Source organism: Gorilla gorilla, chromosome 13 (assembly GCF_029281585.2).
Source record: "Gorilla gorilla gorilla isolate KB3781 chromosome 13, NHGRI_mGorGor1-v2.1_pri, whole genome shotgun sequence".
Taxonomy (NCBI): domain Eukaryota; kingdom Metazoa; phylum Chordata; class Mammalia; order Primates; family Hominidae; genus Gorilla; species Gorilla gorilla.
This window is the reverse complement of record NC_073237.2, coordinates 123,234,324-123,255,239: the sequence shown is the minus strand read 5'-3', so window position 1 is coordinate 123,255,239 and position 20,916 is coordinate 123,234,324. Positions and strand designations below refer to the sequence as shown.

General features: G+C 47.8%; 1 protein-coding gene across 2 annotated transcripts in view; it reads right to left on the bottom strand.

The window, feature by feature from the left end:
• ZBTB34 (zinc finger and BTB domain containing 34) overlaps positions 1-20,614 on the bottom strand; it is a 28,310-nt gene extending 7,696 nt beyond the window's left edge. Inside the window, exons 1-2 of one of the 2 annotated variants that reach the window (XM_019034256.3) lie at positions 20,514-20,614; positions 17,548-17,668 (exon numbers count right to left, since the gene is read on the bottom strand). In XM_019034256.3, coding sequence (XP_018889801.1) covers positions 17,548-17,567 — 20 coding nt within the window. In that variant the 5' untranslated portion in view covers positions 17,568-17,668; positions 20,514-20,614. The remainder of the gene's footprint in view (positions 1-17,547; positions 17,669-20,513) is intronic. The other variant, XM_004048619.5, reaches the window with a different exon arrangement.
• Between the last annotated feature and the right edge of the window lie 302 nt (positions 20,615-20,916).

The following is a 20,916-nucleotide window of genomic DNA, read 5'->3' as shown; positions in this document are numbered from 1 at the left end:
TTTTTTATTAGAGATGAGGTCTCATTATGTTGCCCAGGCTGGTCTTGAACTCCTGAGCTTGTGATCCTCCCACCTCAGCTTCCCAAAGTGCTAGGATTGCAAGTGTGAGCTGCCACACCCGACCAGTGAAGAGTTATTTTAGACAATATTTTATTTTATTTATTTTTATTTTATTTTTACAGATGGAGTCTCGCTCTGTCGTCCGGAGTGCAATGGCATGATCTTGGCTCACTGCAACATCTGCCTCCTGGGTTCAAGTGATCCTCCTGCCTCAGCCTCCTGAGTAGCTGGACTACAGGCGTGCACCACCACACCCAGCTAGTTTTTGTATTTTCAGTAGAGATGGGGTTTCACCATGTTAGCCAGGCTGGTCTCGAACTCCTGACCTCAAGTGATCTGCCTGCCACGGCCTCCCAAAGTGCTGAGATAACAGGCGTGAGCCACCGCGCTCTGCCAAGACAGTGTTTTTAAACAGTAGTTATTTTAGACAACAGGAGTGAAAGGGTGATGGACACATCAAAAGGAATCACCTTCTACTAGCGCTCACAGCTGCGGCACACCTACAACAGGTTTCCTTCCTGTGGCCTAAAATCTGCAGCACCAGACTGCTCAGAACTACTTAAGTATATATAGCCCCGGCTCCATCCTCTGACAGAAACACAACAAAACCAGATCTAACAATTATATTTTAAAACCTGACCAACAGAAATGTAAACACCTCCTAAGTATTAGATCAGAAAAAAATCTAAATGGAATAAAACTACTTAGACAATGAGAAAACACGTAAAATCTGGGTTTAGGAGTGAAGTTTACTCATGTCTTCAACTTACTTGAGAATGTATCTCCAAAAAAGAGATGGACAGATATGTGATAAAGCAAACACAGTAAAATGTTAACAATTGTAGAGTCTACATGGTGGATATCTGGGCACTTATTGTGAAATTTTCTCACCTTTTCTGTTTGAGGTTTTTCAAAATGAAATGTTGGGAGTTTTGAAAAACAACAACAACAACAACAAAAAGCTGTAACAGGAAAAGTCAGTGCCTTAAGAGTTTTTACCATTAAACAATAAATACTAAAAACAAGTGAAATGACTGAACTCAGGAGGTCAGAAAAGGAAAAACAAATGATGCCCAAAGACAGTAGGAAAATAACTAATACAGAAAAACAGCACATAATCACAGATGGAATTTTTAAATTTTAAGACAAGATAACGTGCAACTAAATCTAAGGCTCTCACAGGAAAGGATCAGTTAAATGTGCCTAGATCATGTCCGAATTTTTTTTTATCACATCGAAATTTGAGTTAAAACATTTTAGTCGAAGAGGAATACTGTGCCCTTATTTATCCTAGATTTATGATTGAAATCAATTTGAAATCTGTATGAAATGAACATATTTTTAGGATAACATAAATTGGCAGAACTAAATAAGAAACAGAAGTGCCAAGGCACAAATGATCTTCAGGCCGTTCACACTGTTCTAGATGCATGTAAAAACATTTAAAGCATCTCAGTTCATATGGCACAAATCTGATACCAGAAGATGACAAATAGCAGAAAGAAGAAAACTGTCTACTTCATCTAAATAAATAGATTTTAAAGTCCTAACAGAAATGCTAGCAAATACAACCTATTAAAATAATATATTATGACCAAGAACAGCTGCTTCACAAATGTAAGGATGTCTACATCTTCAGAAATAAATAGATGAATATAATTTGCAACATCAATAAGTACAGGAGAAAACCCATATGACCAAATCAATACTATGTCAAAAATGCATGTGAGAAAAAGTTAAATGCCCTTTCAGAGTAAGGCAAAAATACTCAATAGGCTAGAAACAGAACAATACTTTCTTAATACAATAAAGTGTATCTACTACAAACCAATAGCAACATCATCCTTAAAAAGGAAACACTGCATATGTTGGTATACTTAACAGGGAAAAGAAGGAAGGAAGGGGAAGGGGGGAAGGGGGAAAGGGGGGAACGGGGAAGGGGGAAGGGGGGAAGAGGGGAAGGGGGGAAGGAAGGAAGGAAAAAAAAAAAGGAAACATGATGTCTGCATTTCCCAAAATGCATTTAGTAGAACCCAAGCCCAATAGCTAGCCCCAATATCCTCACCTCCTAGGGATTAAAACACACATTAGCATAATATCCCATCAGAAAAGTCCTGCGGACAAGAATCCTGCTTAACTCAGCAGTTCGCAAACTCATTTAATGGTGGAACTGTTCTCTCAAGGTACACATATTAATATTCCCAAGAATGAGTGTTCCCTGGAGCACACTTTGGTAAAACTTTAGTACAGTCATTCCCATCAGTGCCTGGGAAGATATACAAGGTTATCTGCCATCACGACTCTCACTTAACATTATTTTAGAACTTCTAGCCAAAGTAACATTAAGGCAAGTAGCCATTAAAAAAGAAATAAAATTACTATTACATGCAGATATAATATGCAGATTATTTACAGAGAAAACCCAAGAGAATCACTTGGAAAATGTCAGAATAGGCATCTACTAAGTAGAGGGTTTCAAAAAATTATACATAAAAACAGGTAAGATAATGACAATAAGGTGCAACCAACAATATAGCAACAGGAACCAGAAAATACCTAGGGGTGGGGGAAGATAAGCAAAAAACAGGGTCAACAAGAAAAATACAACTCATTTTAATATGGACAAAAGCCTGTATAAATGAAGAGAGAGAACATGCTTCTGGCAGGATGATTCAATACTGTGAAGAGAGACACTCTCCCCCAAAATTAATTTATAAATATAACATAGCCTGATGAAATCTTTTCTTAGAAACCCGAAAAAATGATTTTAAAATTCATCTAGAACATTGTGGTCCAACATAAATATAAGACACTGCATGTGTAATTTAGTGCTTTCTAGTAGCTACATTTTTTAAAAGTTAAAAAAATAAATTGTAGTAATATTTTATATAACCCAATACATCACTGCAGCACGTAATCAATATCAGAAAGTTGAGACATTTTACATTATTTTCACACTAAGTCTCTGAAATCTGATGTGTATTTTACACACAGCATGGCTCGGTTTGGACTAACCACATTCCATGCGCTCAATAGTCGCCTGTGGTCAGCGGCCACCAAACTGGATAGTGCAGATCTAGAATACTAAAGAAATTTTAGAAATAGACAAATACAACCAAACTTATAGATGTCAAAATGTGTGATTGGGCTATAATTCATCGGCTAAGTATGTATTAAGTGTCAGGCACTAGGGATCCATAAGTTTTAATTCTCTCATCATAAACCATGATAAAAGCTATGAGATCTTTCACGATGGGGGAGTGGTCAGAGAAGCCTATGTGAACAACTGCTATTTTAAATAAGAACTAAAGGACAAGTAAAGGTTAGTCAGATACATGTGGGTATCGGGGTGCTGCAGGGAAACTGTCCAGACAGAAGGAATCACACGTACAAAGGGTTGGGGAGGAAGGACGTGCTGGAAGTGTGCGCACAGCTGGAACAAGGCGCAAGGGGCAGGACAGAAGCCACGTGAGATTGTCAAGGTAGAAATCAGACTGAGATGGCCTCACGGGCCATTTCAAGTAAGTAAAAAGGGGAGAATTACTGAAATAGATGCTGCTTAGAGAATTTGAATTAATAATAAATTTAGATCCTTCTTCACAGCATACCCCAAAATAACCTCTAGAGGTTTTTCTAAGCACACAAAGATACCAGAAGAAACGCAGGTTTAACTACAGAAGAAATACAACTTTTATATATCTAAAAAATACTTTTCAGCAAAAAACAAAACAAAACAAAACAAAACAAAACACCGAGGTAGAAAACAATAAAAAATACTCAGAACATACATAGCAGAGGCCGGGCGCGGTGGCTCACGCCTGTAATCCCAGCACTTTGGGAGGCCGGGGCGGGCAGATCACCAGGTCAGGAGATTGAGATCATCCTGGCGAACACGGTGAAACCCCGTCTCTACTAAAAATACAAAAAAAAAAAAAAAATTAGCCGGGCATGGTGGCGGGCGCCTGTAGTCCCAGCTACTCGGGAGACTGAGGCAGGAGAATGGCGTGAACCTGGAGGACGGAGCTTGCAGTGAGCCAAGATCGCACCACTGCACTCCAGCCTAGGAGACAGCAAGACTCTGTCTCAAAAAAAAAAAAAAAAAAAAAAAAAAAAGAACATACACAGCAGAGTCTCTCACAAATCAATAAAAGCCAAATGTAACAACTGAAAAACGCGACTATGTATGAACAGAGGCTTTCAAAAAGAAATAAAAATAGCCTTTACATGTAGAGAAAAAATGCTTAGGCCAGGCACAGTGGCTCACACCTGTAATCTCAGCACTTTGGGAGGCTGAGGCAGGTGAAATCACCTGCGGTCAGGAGTTCCAGAACAGCCTGACCGACCTGGTGCAACCCTGTCTCTACTAAAAATACAAAAATTAGCTGGGCGTGGTGGCGGGAGCCTGTAATTCCAGCTACTCGGGAGGCCAAGGCAGGAGAATCGCTTGAACCCGGGAGGCGGAGGTTGCAGTGAGCCGAGATCGCGCCATTGCACTCCAGCCTGGGCGACAGAGCAAGACTCCGTCTCAAAAACAGAAAAGAAAAAAAATGCTTAACAACTTCATCAGTAAACAAACATCAATATGAGGCCAGGCACGGTGGTTCATGCCTGTAATCCCAGCACTTTGGGAGGCCGAGTTAGTTAGGCATATCGTTTGAGCTCAGGAGTTCGAGACCAGCCTGGCCAACATGGTGAAACCCTGTCTCTACTAAAAATACAAAAATTAGTCAGGCAAGATGGTGGGCGCCTGTAGTCCCAGGTACTCGGGGGGCTGAGGTGGGAGCATGGCTTGAGTCCTGGAGGTCAAGGTTACAATGAGCTGAGATTGTGCCACTACCCTCCAGCCTGGGTGACAGAGTGAGACATTGTCTCAAAAATAAATAAATGCATAAACATGAGACAAAATACTTCTTTCTCAAATTGGCAAAACTTATAAAAATGCAACTCAGCTGGCACCTAACAAATAGGCAAATGTTACCTACTCATCATAGCATTCTCATGACATGGGGTGTGTAAATAGTGACTTTTGGAATGCAAGGACAAAAGGAAGGTGGGTTCAGGCTTTTTAAAGGTGTGGACTGCAGGGCAAAAACCAGTACAGAAAGGAATGCAACAGAGCATTTCTGAAATAGAATGTACAACTGAAAGCGGCTTCCCAATGAGGCTTCCCCCTCCTCTGTGTGTTTTTTTCTTATCTACTTCTCAGAAGAAAGGTGGAGAACTACACTTGAAAGATAATCACTGAGAAAAACGGAACGCCATGATTAACACCTAAGAGTGGGATTCCATTTTTCTGCAATATGAGAAAGGAAGTGCTTTGCTCTCCTCTCCCTTACATTAACACTTCCTTTCCACAGTGACAATGAGATTCAAAGATTCCCCCCTAGAGCTGCTAACAAGCCACACTCTTAAACAAGAAGCTTCTAAATGACTGGCACATAGTGAACTTACAGTTAATTTCAGTCTGAGCCATATGACCAGACTAAAGGAAGAGAAACTCATCATCGATCACAAGTTCTACACTCCATGTGTGGATTTATCAGGTCCAGTGATCCCAGGATAGAGGTCAGAGCCTCTTACGTAGGCACAATTCAAGTTCAAATATGATCCTCTATCCCTCTGTACTAGCAGCTTTACAACATGGGCTACTCACTGGTTTCTTGAAGCTCTTGATTTTCTCCCCTGTGTGGAATGTCAGTGGGCCTACACCTAAGTTAGATAAATTTTGAATTACATTTTCTTAGAGACAGGATCTCACTCTGTCGCCCAGGCTGGAGTACAGTGGCAAAATCTTGGCTCACTGCAGCCTCAACCTCCTAGGCCCAAGCTATCCTCCCTATAGCTTGGGCTCCCTATCCTCCCTATAGCTATAGCTCCCTATAGACTATAGGCACGCACCACCGTGCCCAGCTTTTAAAAAAATTTTTTGTAGGCCGGGCGCAGTGGCTCGCGCCTGTAATCCCAGCACTCTGGGAGGCCGAGGCGGGTGGAGCACCTCAGGTTGGGAGGTCGAGACCAGCCTGGCCAACATGGCAAAACCCCGTCTCTACTAAAAATACAAAAAAAAATTAGGCGGGCATGGTGGCGGGCGTCTGTAATCCCAGCTACTCGGGAGGCTGAGTATCGCTTGAACCCGGGAGGTGGAGGTTGCAGTGAGCCGAGATCGTGCCATTGTACTCCAGCCTGGGCAACAAGAGCGAATCTCCATTTCAAAAAAAAAAAAAAATTGTAGAGACAGGGTCTCACTATGTTGTCCAGGCTGGTCTCGAATTCTTGGCCTCAAGGGATCCTCCCACCTCAGCATCCCAAAGTCCTGGAATTACAGACATGAGCTACTGCACCTGGCCAATTTTTAATTAATTTTATCTTTAAAATAAAATATATGCATATGGTAGAACTTCAGATCATAGAACAGAAATAATAAAACTTTCCCCCAGCCCCTCTTCCCAAAGATAATCACTGGTAGGAGTTTTGGGGTATTCTTTCAGAGAAAATTTTCAACATCTATCAGCATAAACTGTTCTGTACCCTACTTTAAAGAAATCTATTTAATATAGCTTAAAATCTTTCCGCCTGTAATCTCAGCACTTTGGGAGGCCGAGGTGGGCGGATCACATGGTCAAGAGATCAAGATTACTAAAAATACAAAAATTAGCTGGGTGTGGTGGCACGCGCCTGTAATTCCAGCTACTCGGGAGGCTGAGGAAGGAGAATTGCTTGAACCTGGGCGGGGGAGGTTGCAGTGAGCTGAGATCACGCCACTGCACTCCAGCCTGGCGACAGAGCGAGACTCCATCTCAAAAAAAAAAAAAGAAAAGAAAAGAAAAAAAATCTTTCCATAGCAGCACATACACACTGACCTATTTTTTTCTAGCTTCATAGTATTCCATGGATGGCTATATCACAACGTACTTAACCAGTTCCCAGTTGATACTAAGAAAGCCATTACAAACACAGAATGCCACCCCCACTCCACACACACACACACACACACACACACACCCCTCACTTACATCTTGGCTTTCTTATGTAAGTAAATCTGTAGCCTCAACTTCTAGCAGAATTGTGGTAAATTTTTCGTTTCAGTTGATAATGCCAAATTACCCTCTAAGAGATAGCAGCAATTATCTGTTCACAGGGAAGGGCCTCCTTCCCCATAGCGGCCAGCAATGGGTATCGAACCCTTTCACTTTTTCAGCCAAACTGATAGGTGAAAGATGTACCTCATTGTTTTGATGTGCTGCTTTTTTTTTTTTTGAGACAGAGTCTCACTCTGTGGCCCAGGCTGGAGTGCAGTGGTGCAACCTCCACTCAAGGCAACCTCCGCCTTCCAGGCTCAAGTGATTCTCCTGCCTCAGCCTCCCTAGTAGCTCAGGCCACAGGTGCAAGCCACCATGCTTGGCTAATTTTTGTATTTTTAGTAGAGACGGGGTTTCGCCGTGTTGGCCAGGCTGTTCTTGAACTCCTGACCTCAGATGATCCACCCACCTCGGCCTCCCAAAGTGCTGGGATTACAGGCATGAGCCACTGCGCCCGGCTGCATTTGTTTAATTATAAATGAGGTTGATATCTTTTCTCATGTTTAATGGCAATTTGTCTAAGTTTGTCTTTGAACTGCCTACTCATATCCTTTGCCCTTATTTGCCTTTTTTATTGATTTGTCAGAGCTCTTCGCAAATTAAGGAAATTAGCCTTTTGTCATGCGCTGCAAGTATTAGATTTAATTGCAATCACTAAATGGCACACTGACTGGGAATTTAAATTATTTTTCCTACATTTATAGGAAATATTCACTCAATATCAATCTCTTACATACAGAAAACCAAAGGGAATTCAAAGATGAATACAAGTCCCAGTCTTGCAGTTTGATAGAGGCTTAATGCAGATTCCTCCCCACTCAGAGAGAGACGGGAATGGAATTCATTTTTGATAATGCAGAGTAGTGATTTATATTAGTTTTTCATTTAGATTAAGTTTGCAGCTGCCTCAGAAAACAATAATGAATTTGATTATTCCACTCACTAAAACCATCAGAACCAGAACTCTTTAATTCAGGAGATTAATCATAGGTGTTTGTGTCACATTATTCTAGGCAAAAAAACCACACCCAAATTAGACATTTACACTGCTATTATTTTAATTTAAAAAACAAGCACATACAAGCTGGATTTATTTTCAGTATCGATACGTATTTTAACAAAAATTCTGTTTTTGTTTATAAAAACTATACTCTGGAAAAAGAATGTGAAATACTTCTTTTAAAAAATACACATGGATAGAACTTTGTTGAAATGGTTTTTTGGTAAGTTCAAAATTGTCACCTCCTCAACTTCTTCACAGGTCTCTTCTGTTCACTCAATCAATGGAAAGACAATCTTTCTGCTCTTTCAATTTCTTTAATTTCTTACTTCCAAATTCTTACTTTCTTACAAAGAAAGAGAATAATTTCACACCTGTGGAATAGCTTTCACCTCACACACAGCCTCTGCCGTGACCACACAAGGCCACCACTGGTCTCCCAGGTAGCTTCTGGGAAGGACCACCTCTGATGTGGGCAGGACCGACATTCTCCTACTTCCAGGCACCCAGCCGCCCCCACACCAGCCTGGGCTACTGTAAAAGGGGATGACTGCCCCTGCTGCCACACCCCTCAGCCTTCCCCCTTTACTTGGCAGAGTCACTCCACCACCATCATCATCCGTGACCAGCTTTCATTGAATGTGTGATACATGCCAGGCATGTCATAAGTAAGGCTTAGGATGCAGTATGTCTCTGAATCCTCCCAACCTGCCCCTTAAGGCAGGTACAATTGCTCCCATTTTAAAGATGAGGAAACCAAGGATCCAAGCAGCTGACTTTCGCAGGACCCTTCTGAAGTGTGCGTATCTAGGTCCCTATACAACAACCCCTTATCCCTAGCGAGCTGGACCTGTGTTACATTCCTGCCCTAGGACAGCGTCAAGAAAAGGGATGGAGATGGGGTGGGGGGTGGGGGTGGGCAAACATCCTCCCTATTGCTGCCCAGAATAGAGAAGGGCAAATGAGGGCATTTTAGTAATATCCATCAAGATTACATCTGCATATTCGCTGTGACCAAGCAATTTCAGCTGTAGGAGTTTAGTGAAGCACCCTCTTTGTAGAGCAAAATCTCCCTCTTTTCTAGACCAGAATCACTGGCAGAAGGGTTATGAGGAGAAGAATGTTCCAGGTGGGTCCCGCAGCCACCGTGTATCATGCCCTCCATATTCACAGCTTTGATCCCCCTTTCCTCCTCAGAGCCCCGGACCCTGCCTCACTCTACTTGCTTTAAATAAAAAGCTATCTTTACATGCGAAAGCCTCAATTAATTAGAAACCACAGATCTAGGGCTCAAGTAAACCGGTCCTTTTGGTGTTTGAAGGTGAAAGTCACAGAGAGCAGATGCTGCCAAGAAGACACAGGGTTCAGCCCAAGTTCAACAGAATTCAAAGCAGCATTGAGACCGGCGCCCTGAAAGCAACAGCAAACTGTGAGGGGCCCTCCAGGACTGACCAAGCAGTGACGAAGCCAAGTCTGAAAGCACCAGAGGAGGGCAGACATGGAAGCCACACTGCAAAGGTGAGCACAGCTGAAGGCGAGCAGCTTTGGGAGAAATGAACACACGCTGTGGAGTGATGGCCGGCTGGGCAACCAGAGCAGGAGGCCACTCACACAGTGAGGCACTGTGGGTACAAGCCACAGGGAGAGCGGCACTGCCTGGAAATGACCGCACGAGCCATCCTGGGACACTCCTCCCACAGACCTGAAGTCCAAAGCCAAAGCGGGGGCTCTGGAAATAAGCAGGCATGGATGCGCAGAAAAGAAAATTAAGGTCTGATGCGAGACCATATGACGACAGGCTTGGTAAGTAATGCTGCTTGACATCTTCGCAAGATCCCACTCAAAAAAGCTACAGAATCCATCACTGCGCCCATGCATCAGGACAGCAAGAGGCTGCTCTGCAACAACACACAAGGGAGAGACACCCCCCAATCCAGGTTAACGCATTTTACCCAAAGGGGCTTAAGAACAAAAAGCCACTCGACAAAAACAGGAAAAGCAAGCGACCATCATGTCACATTCACGGCTGAGGCTGAGAAGGGTGAACAGAAACCAGTAACTCAAGCCCCTGCTCTTCCATTCAGCTCCCCACCCTCACTGAGTTAGTAAAAGAGGCAAAAAGGCAATAACTGCCCTTATATGTAACATTAGAGGGTCACATAAAATACCATGGCCCACCAATGGCAAACACAGCTACTTTGAATTTTCAAAGGTGTCACATGTCAACCGATTTCTTATAAAGCACCAAGGAATGTATGGAGGATCTTATTACTTTCCATTTAATGCCATTCTATTCCTACGCCAGTATTTTAAAAAGACTTATCACCAAAAAAAAAAAAAATGAAAGACAACATGGGTGAATTTATTTATAACACTGACACAAAGGCCTTTCCAAGCATGACATAAATCTCAGACGCCACAAAGGCAAAGACAAATACATTCGATAACGTAAAAGTACATGACAAAAAAAATACCCCTTTTCCCCAAAAGCCAAAAGATAAATGATATATTGAGGAAAAATATATGCATATTTGACAAAGAACTACTTTCCAAATTCCTTAATTTATAAATCAAATTAGGTGACATACACAAAGAAAACCCCTATGGGAGAATGGGCAAAGGATACAAACAGCTCAAAAAAAAAAAAAGAAAAATGACAAAAAAAGAAGCAAAGATGCTAAAATTTACTTCTGATTAAAGACGTTTGAAATACAAAAAGAAAAAATAATGAGATATCATTTTTAACCCATCAGCCTTGCACACAGTTTAAAAGAGCTGGCCTCCCTCTCCCCTCTCCCCTCTCCCCTCTCCCCTCTCCCCTCTCCCCTCTCCCCTCTCCCCTCTCCCCTCTTTCCACGGTCTCCCTCTGATGCCGAGCCGAAGCTGGACGGTACTGCTGCCATCTCAGCTCACTGCAACCTCCCTGCCTGATTCTCCTGCCTCAGCCTGCCGAGTGCCTGCGATTGCAGGCGCGCACCGCCCCGCCTGACTGGTTTTCGTATTTTTTTGGTGGAGACGGGGTTTCGCTGTGTTGGCCGGGCTGGTCTCCAGCTCCTAACCGCGAGTGATCAGCCAGCCTCGGCCTCCCGAGGTGCCGGGATTGCAGACAGAGTCTGGTTAACTCAGTGCTCAATGGTGCCCAGGCTGGAGTGCAGTGGCGTGATCTTGGCCCACTACAACCACCTCCCAGCCGCCTGCCTTGGCCTCCCAAAGTGCCGAGATTGCAGCCTCTGCCCGGCTGCCGCCCCGTCTGGGAAGTGAGGAGCGTCTCCGCCTGGCCGCCCATCGTCCGGGATGTGAGGAGCCCCTCTGCCTGGCTGCCCAGTCTGGAAAGTGAGGAGCGTCTCTGCCCGGCCGCCATCCCATCTAGGAAACAAGGAGCGCCTCTTCCCAGCCGCCATCACATCTGGGAAGTGAGGAGCCTCTCTGCCCGGCCGCCCATCGTCTGAGATGTGGGGAGCACCTCTGCCCTGCCGCCCAGTCCGGGATGTGAGGAGCGTCTCTGCCCGGCCGCCCCGTCTGAGAAGTGAGGAGACCCGCTGCCTGGCAACCGCCCCGTCTGAGAAGTGAGGAGCCCCTCCGCCCGGCAGCCACCCCGCCCGAGAAGTGAGGAGCCCCTCCGCCCAGCAGCCACCCCGTCTGGGAAGTGAGGAGCGTCTCCGCCCGGCAGCCACCTCGTCTGGGAGGGAGGTGGAGGGATCAGCCCCCCGCCCGGCCAGCCACCCTGTCCGGGAGGTGAGGGGCGCCTCTGCCCGGCCACCCCTACTGGGAAGTGAGGAGCCCCTCTGCCCGGCCAGCCGCTCCGTCCGGGAGGGAGGTGGGGGGGTCAGCCCCCCGCCCGGCCAGCCAACCCGTCCAGGAGGGAGGTGGGGGGGGTCAGTCCCCCGCCCGGCCAGCCGCCCCGTCCGGGAGGGAGGTGGGGGGGCCAGCCCCCCGCCCGGCGAGCCGCCCCGTCCGGAAGGGAGGTGGGGGGGTTAGCCCACCGCCCAGCCTGCCGCCCTGTCCAGGAGGGAGGTGGGGGTTCGGCCCCCCGCCTGGCCGGCCACCCGGTCCGAGAGGTGAGGGGCGCCTCTGCCCGGCCGCCCCTACTGGGAAGTGAGGAGCCCCTCTGCCCGGCCAGCCGCCCCGTCCGGAAGGGAGGTGGGGGGGTCAGCCCCCCGCCCGGCCAGCCACCCCATCCGGAAGGGAGGTGGGGGGGTCAACCCCCCGCCTGGCCAGCCGCCCCGTCCGGGAGGTGAGGGGCACCTCTGCCCGGCCGCCCCTACTGGGAAGTGAGGAGCCCCTCAGCCCGGCCAGCCGCCCCGTCCGGGAGGGAGGTGGGGGGGTCAGCCCACCGCCCAGCCTGCCACCCTGTCCGGGAGGGAGGTGGGGGGGTCAGCCCCCCGCCGGGCCAGCCAACCCGTCCAGGAGGGAGGTGGGGGGGGGGTCAGTCCCCCGCCCGGCCAGCCGCCCCGTCCGGGAGGGAGGTGGGGGGGCCAGCCCCCCGCCCGGCGAGCCGCCCCGTCCGGAAGGGAGGTGGGGGGGTTAGCCCACCGCCCAGCCTGCCGCCCTGTCCAGGAGGGAGGTGGGGGTTCGGCCCCCCGCCTGGCTGGCCACCTGGTCCGAGAGGTGAGGGGCGCCTCTGCCCGGCCGCCCCTACTGGGAAGTGAGAAGCCCCTCTGCCCGGCCAGCCGCTCTGTCCGGGAGGGAGGTGGGGGGGTCAGCCCCCCGCCCGGCCAGCCACCCCGTCCGGAAGGGAGGTGGGGGGGTCAACCCCCCGCCTGGCCAGCCGCCCCGTCCGGGAGGTGAGGGGCACCTCTGCCCGGCCGCCCCTACTGGGAAGTGAGGAGCCCCCCCCGCCCGGCCAGCCGCCCCGTCCGGGAGGGAGGTGGGGGGGTCAGCCCCCCGCCAAGCAAGCCGCCCCGTACGGGAGGTGAGGGGCGCCTCTGCCCGGCCGCCCCTACTGGGAAGTGAGGAGCCCCTCAGCCCGGCCAGCCGCCCCGTCCGGGAGGGAGGTGGGGGGGTCAGCCCACCGCCCAGCCTGCCACCCTGTCCGGGAGGGAGGTGGGGGGTCAGCCCCCCGCCTGGCCAGCCGCCCCGTCCGGGAGGGAGGTGGGGGGGTCAGCCCACTGCCCAGCCTGCCGCCCTGTCCGGGAGGGAGGTGGGGGTTCGGCCCCCCGCCTGGCCAGCCGCCCCATCCGGGAGGTGAGGGGCGCCTCTGCCCGGCCGCCCCTACTGGGAAGTGAGGAGCCCCTCTGCCCGGCCACCACCCCGGCTTGGAGGTGTACCCAACAGCTCATTGAGAACGGGTCATGATGACAATGGCGGTTTTGTGGAATGGAAAGGGGGGAAAGGTGGGGAAAAGATTGAGAAATCGGATGGTTGCCGTGTCTGTGTAGAAAGAGGTAGACATGGGAGACTTTTCATTTTGTTCTGTACTAAGAAAAAATTCTTCTGCCTTGGGATCCTGTTGATCTGTGACCCTACCCCCAACCCTGTGCTCTCTGAAACATGTGCTGTATCCACTCAGGGTTGAATGGATTAAGGGCGGTGCAAGATGTGCTTTGTTAAACAGTTGCTTGAAGGCAGCATGCTCGTTAAGAGCCATCACCACTCCCTAATCTCAAGTACCCAGGGACACAAACACTGCGGAAGGCCGCAGGGTCCTCTGCCTAGGGAAACCAGAGAACTTTGTTCACTTGCTTATCTGCTGATCTTCCCTCCACTATTGTCCTGTAACCCTACCAAATCCCCCTCTGCGAGAAACACCCAAGAATGATCAATAAAAAAAAAAAAAAAAAAAAAAAAAAAAAAAAAAGAGCTGGCAAGTGTAGTCCTGAGGAATGAATAATTTGGTAATATCTATCAAAATGTAAAAGGCATCTACCTTTTGGTCCACAAATAACAGGGAGGAATTAAGCCTACTAATATATAGGACCTACAAAAGTGTAAGAGAGACATATGAGAACGACCACTAAGAATTTTTCTTTGCTATAGCAAAAAAAAAAAAAAAAGGAACCCCCAAAGGAAACTGGTTTCAAAAAATATAATCAACAATGAAATACTACGCAGCTATTAAGAAGAGTAGGTAGATCTGTATGCTTTGATATGGAATGAGTGCTAAGATTTAGCCAAAAACAGCAAGATGTAGACTAATATGTATGCATACATGTCATTCCCTTCATGTACATTTTGTAAAGGAATTATATTACGTTGCTTGCTGTATCCATTTTGGAAGGAACCATGTGGTACTATTAATGGTGGTCACTGTGGGGAAGGACTAAGGAGAGGGAAGGGAAACAGACTTTATTTTATACCTTTGCATTTAAAAAATCACATAACTATTATTCTCACTAAAATTTTTTTTTTAAGACATGTAGGTCAGTACCTACAAATATATAATTTTTTAAACCAAGGAATCTAGAGGAGAAAGATGGGCTGCAAATGGATAACTATTACATCAAGCAGACAGTTATAGAGGCAGAAACAAAGAACTACAAGGAACAATACAAGGCTGATTACTTTTGACCAAAAAGATTTTTAAAAAATCAAAATAGAACAAAGGAAAACTTCATGGAGGAAGATATTTTTGAACAGAGCCTTGCATTTCAAAGGGAAAAAAAAGAACACTCCAGACAGAAGGAAAAGCAGGAACAGGGCACAGGGGAATGCAAACAGCATCTGGGGTAGAGCAGGCAGCATGCAGTGGCCCCAGCTCAGGGACAAGGAAGGCCATGGAAGGAGAAGGCCACAGTCAGAAGGTGGAGGGCCTTGAATACTCAGAGAACTCAAACAGAATTCTGGCGGCAGCACCTGGAGACTGAGGCATGGTGTCTACTCGGAGGCCACATAGCTCAGCCAGGACAAGCTGGGCTCAGGTTTTTCACGGGGTCTTGGGAAATATGGGGCTGGAGCTAGAGAGAAATATTAGACCCGAAGATACTGATTTGGGAGTGACCATGTACTGACTGAGGATCGTTTTGGTAAAATGAGGTTACTCAGGGAGGGAAAAAAAAAAAAAGAGAAGGCTGAGAATAGAAAGGGCGTTTGCTCCTAGAAAAGAGGAATGGAAACACAGCACCTGATGAAAGGGGTAACATCCTCACCTAGCCCTCTCCTCAAGCCTTTCCACTGACTAGTTTTGTTTTTGTTTTGTTTTGAGACAGAGTCTTGCTCTGTGCCCAGGCTGGAGTGCAGTGGTGCGATCTCGGCTCACTGTAACCTCTGCCACCCAGGTTCAAGTGATTCTCATGCCTCAGCCTCCTGAGTAGCTGGGATTACAGGCATGTGCCACCACGTTCAGCTAATTTTTGTGTTTTTAGTAGACACAGGGTTTTACCATGTTGACCAGTCTGGTCTCGAACTCCTGGCCTCAAGGGATCCGCCTGCCTCAGCCTCCCAAAGTGCTGGGATTACAGGAATGAGCTACTGCGCCCAGCCCCATTGGCTAGTATCTTTAAGTAAAATTCTGCACCACGTATTCTGTTAAGCTGTGAGGAAATGAAACAATGGAAAACTAATGACATCCTCTCACACTGCTGACCCATTCTGCAGAGAACCTAAAAATAAGAAGAGACTCTCAGATGCCATCTGGGCAAAACACCCACCTGGGCCTTAAAATCTCCTCTACAACTTTCTTGGATAAAGCCTTGGAACTGTCTCCACATATCAACAACCAGAACAAAAGTAAAAATGTAAAAGCTGAACAATTAGAAATGTGCTGATTCTGTGAGACTCCTCACTGCTGAGCTTCCACTCCTGGTGGTGAGCTCTCCGAGGGAAGGGACTGTGTGCCCAGAGCCCAGCAGTGTGTCTGGGGCAGAGAGGCTCTCAGTACATGTCAACTAAAACAAGCTGGTGGCTCAAGATCCATGGACTGCCACTACAGCCGCACCCTCAGCTCTGAACTTTTCCTTCTGGAGACCCCAGAGATGCGGGATCGTCTCTGCCCACAGCAAAATCTAGCAAGGTGGCTTATTCCAACCTAACCCATAAACAGTCTAATTTGCTCCACAAGATGCTACACTTTGTTTAAAAATATCCAGTTACACTTCCAAGAAAAGAAAGGAAAGTTACAAATTTGGAAGTTGTTTAAGGCACCAGGAGGTACCCATTATTCTCAATCAAGATGCTCATGATTCCAAACCCAGATTTGCACCTGCTGGCTTCAGTCATTTGCTGATACCTGAGACACAGCTCAAACTAGGCTTTCTCTGGCAGGCACTGGAAACCTGAAGATCCCTAATTTTCATTTTCATACAAAGTCATTAAAAAGACCACAGATTGAAGCACCGCAGACAAAAGGCATGGTAACAGAAGTAACAATTATATAAAAATAACTTTTCTAGGTATTTCTGCCTGGGTCTAGATTAAAACCAAAATTGAGCTGTCATGAGCTACCATCTAATCTTTTAGAAAGCAGCAGTCAAATAACACCAGGGCTGTGTGAAACATTCTGGTGCTACTGAAACCCAATGCAAGAAAAAAAAATAAATAAAATGGCATTCTGTGATGGATATTCATGAAGCACTCATCCTAATTTAAAAGAAAACAAGTTTAGAGTTCTTACTGCATTAATTCATGTGAGCCTGAAAGAACATTTTTATCCAAACTGTTACATTTCCTACCAAGGCGTTAACATTCTCCAGGTCTGCTCAGATACACTAATTCCAAGAGGGTGCGATTTATCTTTTAGTCAATGCAAAACATCATCAGAAGCTTCTTCTGAGCTTTCCAAGCAGGAGAGGAATGGCCTCTTTAATTTTACTAGCAATGACAAGGACTAACGGTCAGTAGGCTCCTACTGTGTACAGTATGGTAAGTAAGCTCTTACACAACACTAAGAGGCTGCAGTTATCCCCATTCTACAGACGAGGAAGCAAACCCAGAGAGGCTGAGAAACTTACCCAAGGTCACTCAGCTAATGACTGGCTGAGCCAGGATTTGGACCTAGATTTGTCAGTCTCAGACTCAGAACTCTTCTCTCTTATAAGAGTAAGATTTTAATCCAGGCATACTGGTGAGATGCAGGATTTTTATTGGTGCTGGATTCTTACTGATCAACTCCGAGTAGAAAGAGAATTCTCATTTAAGGATGTTCCGCCACACAGACAAAGTCAGGCTGGGTCTGACACTGTGATGATTAAGGGGTCACAATATGTTGTACTTCAAGTGGTTTGCAGTCATTTCTTTGCAAAATGTCCATTATTTTTACTTCTGTCAGTGAAGTAGGCAAAAAGATGTTTCATATTTTAATCATTAATTGAGAGGATTTGTTTCAGATAAAATAAGCTTTCTTAAGGCAAATAACTAAAAAATAGTAAGGCACAGCATCTTATCTGCTTACTGCTGGCTAGCATTTCAGGGGCACTGGCCCTAGAAAATACATTAAGTCCTGCCTCTTATGACAAAAGGATTAGAAAAGCTCACCTTGACTTGCATTCTTCCATGAGGTTTTCCTTGCCATCAACATCAACCAGAAAATAACCATTAGAAATTTAACTGCGTTCAGTTGATGACCTTCACTAAGCTAAATTCAGCAGTTTGTCAGCTACAAAACATTAAATAGACACAATTAAGAAGTTTGAAAAACATTAAGCAGAATTTAAACTAAAGTAACATGAACATTAACGGGAATAAAAGGTAACTAGATTCATGGTACTGACATTTTAGACAAGTGCTTCAAATGGAAGGCAAAAGTGGGGGGACACAGAGGTGCAGAAATCCAAAACTCAGTAGGTACACAGTTCAGCAGCTTATCATTTCTCCACCTTGATAAATGTACACCCAATAATGACAATAACAATAATGAAAATGTACTAAGCAGTTACTAGGTGCTGCGCATTTTTCTACTTCGTTCCATTTTCGTTTACAGTTCCTTGGATTTTATTATCCTCCACACTGCAAATAAGAAACGGAGGCTCAGAGGCATTAGATAAATTGCTCAACTTCACAGAGCTGGTAAGCAGACTTGCTAGGATTCAAACCCAGGTGTCTGATTCCAAAGCTGCTGTTCTTTCCCCACAGCCTCCGAATGAAGAATCACATGACTTTTACCTTTTCCCATGATCAGAGGGAAACGTTTTAAAGTTTCAAAGATTCGTTTTGTGCTTTCTGCACCCTAAGAGAGCAAGCTGAAAACATCCACGTTGAATGGCAGCATTACATATCACTTATCTATGACACAGAAAGCTGATAAAAACAGATTCTCCTTAAAAAAAAAAAAAGGCAAATTACAAAACAAAACAAAAAGCTGTTTACCAACAAAAATCAGGAAGTATCTGAGTACCTATTATAGAAGTCCAGCCCCAGTATTAGATACTATAAGGTCTCCGAGAGGAGTATTAAGACACAATGCCCTTAAAAAAACTCCCACTCCAGTTGGGACAAGAACAAGTTCAACAGCCAAGGAACAAGTGCTGAATCCGAGTGCCACAAAGCCATGGGGGCAGGGAAGTCAGGGAACACCCTCTGGAGGAAGTATATCTGCAGCAGGGGCTTGAAGGAAGTGAAATGGAGAATTTGCACAGAAAAGAAAAAGGAGGCCAGTGCTTCAGAAGGGGGAACAACAGAAGCAAAACCCAAGAAGCCGTAACTAACTCAGTTCTGCAGGGGACAGACTTGGAGAAGCAGAGAATAAGGTTCAGGTAGGTGGGGTGGGGCCAAACCACGGAGAGTCTTGAAAAGACAGGGTGGGCGGTGGCTGGACATACCGTGGCGGGCAAGAGGCCACTACTCAGCTTTTGAACAGTGGTATAACTGCCGTGGCCTCTTAACTGATCTCCTGGCCTCTAGCTTCTTCACCAATGCCTTCAGTAGTTTCAACTTTGACCTAGTGTTTGAGTTGAGGAACTAGCCGCGGCCCACCTCTCCTCCTACTTCCCTCCTATATGAACCCTTCTCTGCCAGGAGACTGGTCTATTCACTAACTCCATAGGATCACTGGGCCTGATTCCTCTTTTCCTATCTGAATGCTACTCATCCTTTAACACCCGGCTCAAATCCCGCCCCCTCACTAAACCCTCCCTAACCACTCGGCCTACAGTGACCTCCATCTCTCCTTCTTAATTCTACAGCACACAGCCTTGTATCATCAAAATTACCTTTTCATAAGTAATGTCTCAGCACCCTGTGTAAAGCTGCTTGGAGACTGTAAGTGTGCCTTCTACTACTTTCCCACCACATGGAACAGCATCTTGCCATTTAATAAGCAAGCAAGCACTCAACTATTTTTTGACTTCCTATAGTAAGTTTGGCTTTAGCATAAAGGAAGGATGGGGGAGGGGGGAACCTCTGGAGTCAGCGACCAGCTTAGACGCTGTTGCAATAATCCAGATGTGAAGCAAAGAGGGCCTGGACTAGGGAACAAAGAGAAAATGGGCAAATATAAACAACAAAAAATTCTGCATGCAAAAACTCGGCAGAATGTGATTAACTACTACTAGGGACAAAAGCAAGGGATGAATGAGGATTAAGGTGAGGTTTAGAAAACGCTTCTTGAAATCATTTTAAAGCCTGTCTGAAACAAAATGCAGTAAGTGGCTTAAAAAGTCCACACTGACAAAGTCTTCAGCGAAACTGCCCAGTATCTTGAATCAGGGACAGCCCTTCCAATTTGAGACATACACGGAATGGCAGAGCCAGAAGGCTTCTTAGAGAGTTAAATGAAACCCTCAATGATCACATGGGGAAACTGAGTCCTAGCATGGAAGGGGCTTGCGGAAGGCCTCAAGACAGAGACTCCCAGACGAGTGCCGCCCTGAAAGCACAGCCACTTGGCCTAGAAGGGCACTGTTTACAACCCCGGTCAGCCCCAGCCCAGCCCTCCGCAATGGCAGGACCAACTGAGCGCGAATGACCACGGAGACGTCTGGGGCCAAGCGCAGCCCGTCGCCGCCGCCTGTTTACCTGGAGGAAGACGGTGGCGTGAGGCAGCGGCTCCGTGGCAGCCACCCGAAGGGCCGACCCCTGGCCCGGCCGGCTCTCCAGGGAACTCAACCATCTGCCCTCCCTCCCCGTACAAAAGGGAGCGCCCCCAGGGCTAGGGGCCCGGAAGCTGGGGATCCCGAGACGCCCCGGGCGGAGGCTGGGAGCCCAGGGCAGCTGCCCGAGCGCGACCCTCAGCCGGGCCAGCGGCGCGGGGACTCCAGGACCGAGCACAGCTGGCCCCTCGGGGGCGCGCGCCTGACCCCAGCAGGTGCCCGGGGCCTCCGGACCCCGCCCGGCCTCGGCTCCCGCCCGCGCCGGCCGCCTGCCCGCGGGACTGACCAGGCGCGGAGGCTCCCGCCCCGCCGCGCCCAGAGGGAGCCGGACAGCGGCCCGGGGACTGCTCCCCGCCCCGCCTGCCCCGCCCGCGCCTAGCCCGCTGCTCGCCGCCCCCGGCCAGCGTGCCTCACCTGCCCAGAGCGCCGCGCTCACATCGCCCGCCCGCGGCGCCCCCTCCGCCGCCGCCGGCGCCAGGCCCGTCCCCGCCGCTCCGGCTGCCGCCCCAGCCCGCGCCCCCCGCCCCCGGAAGCGCTTCCCGGCCCCGCCCCCTGGGCGCCCGCGCTTCCGGGCAGGCGCCAACCCGGGTGGCGGCGTTGCGCGGCGGACCTCTAGCCAGGGCCCGGGGTCCTGAGTCCCGCCCGGTTGTCGTCCCAGAGCCTCGCCGCGGGCTAGCGACAGCCTTGGTCTGGACCCCGGAGTTCCGACTCCGGGAAGCGGCGTCGGCTCTGCCTTCAGCCCGCGCTCTCCTCGGCGCCCCCTGCTGGCGGGAGAAGGGCGGTGCAGTGGGGCGCGTTTCAGGGGCTCCCGGAATCG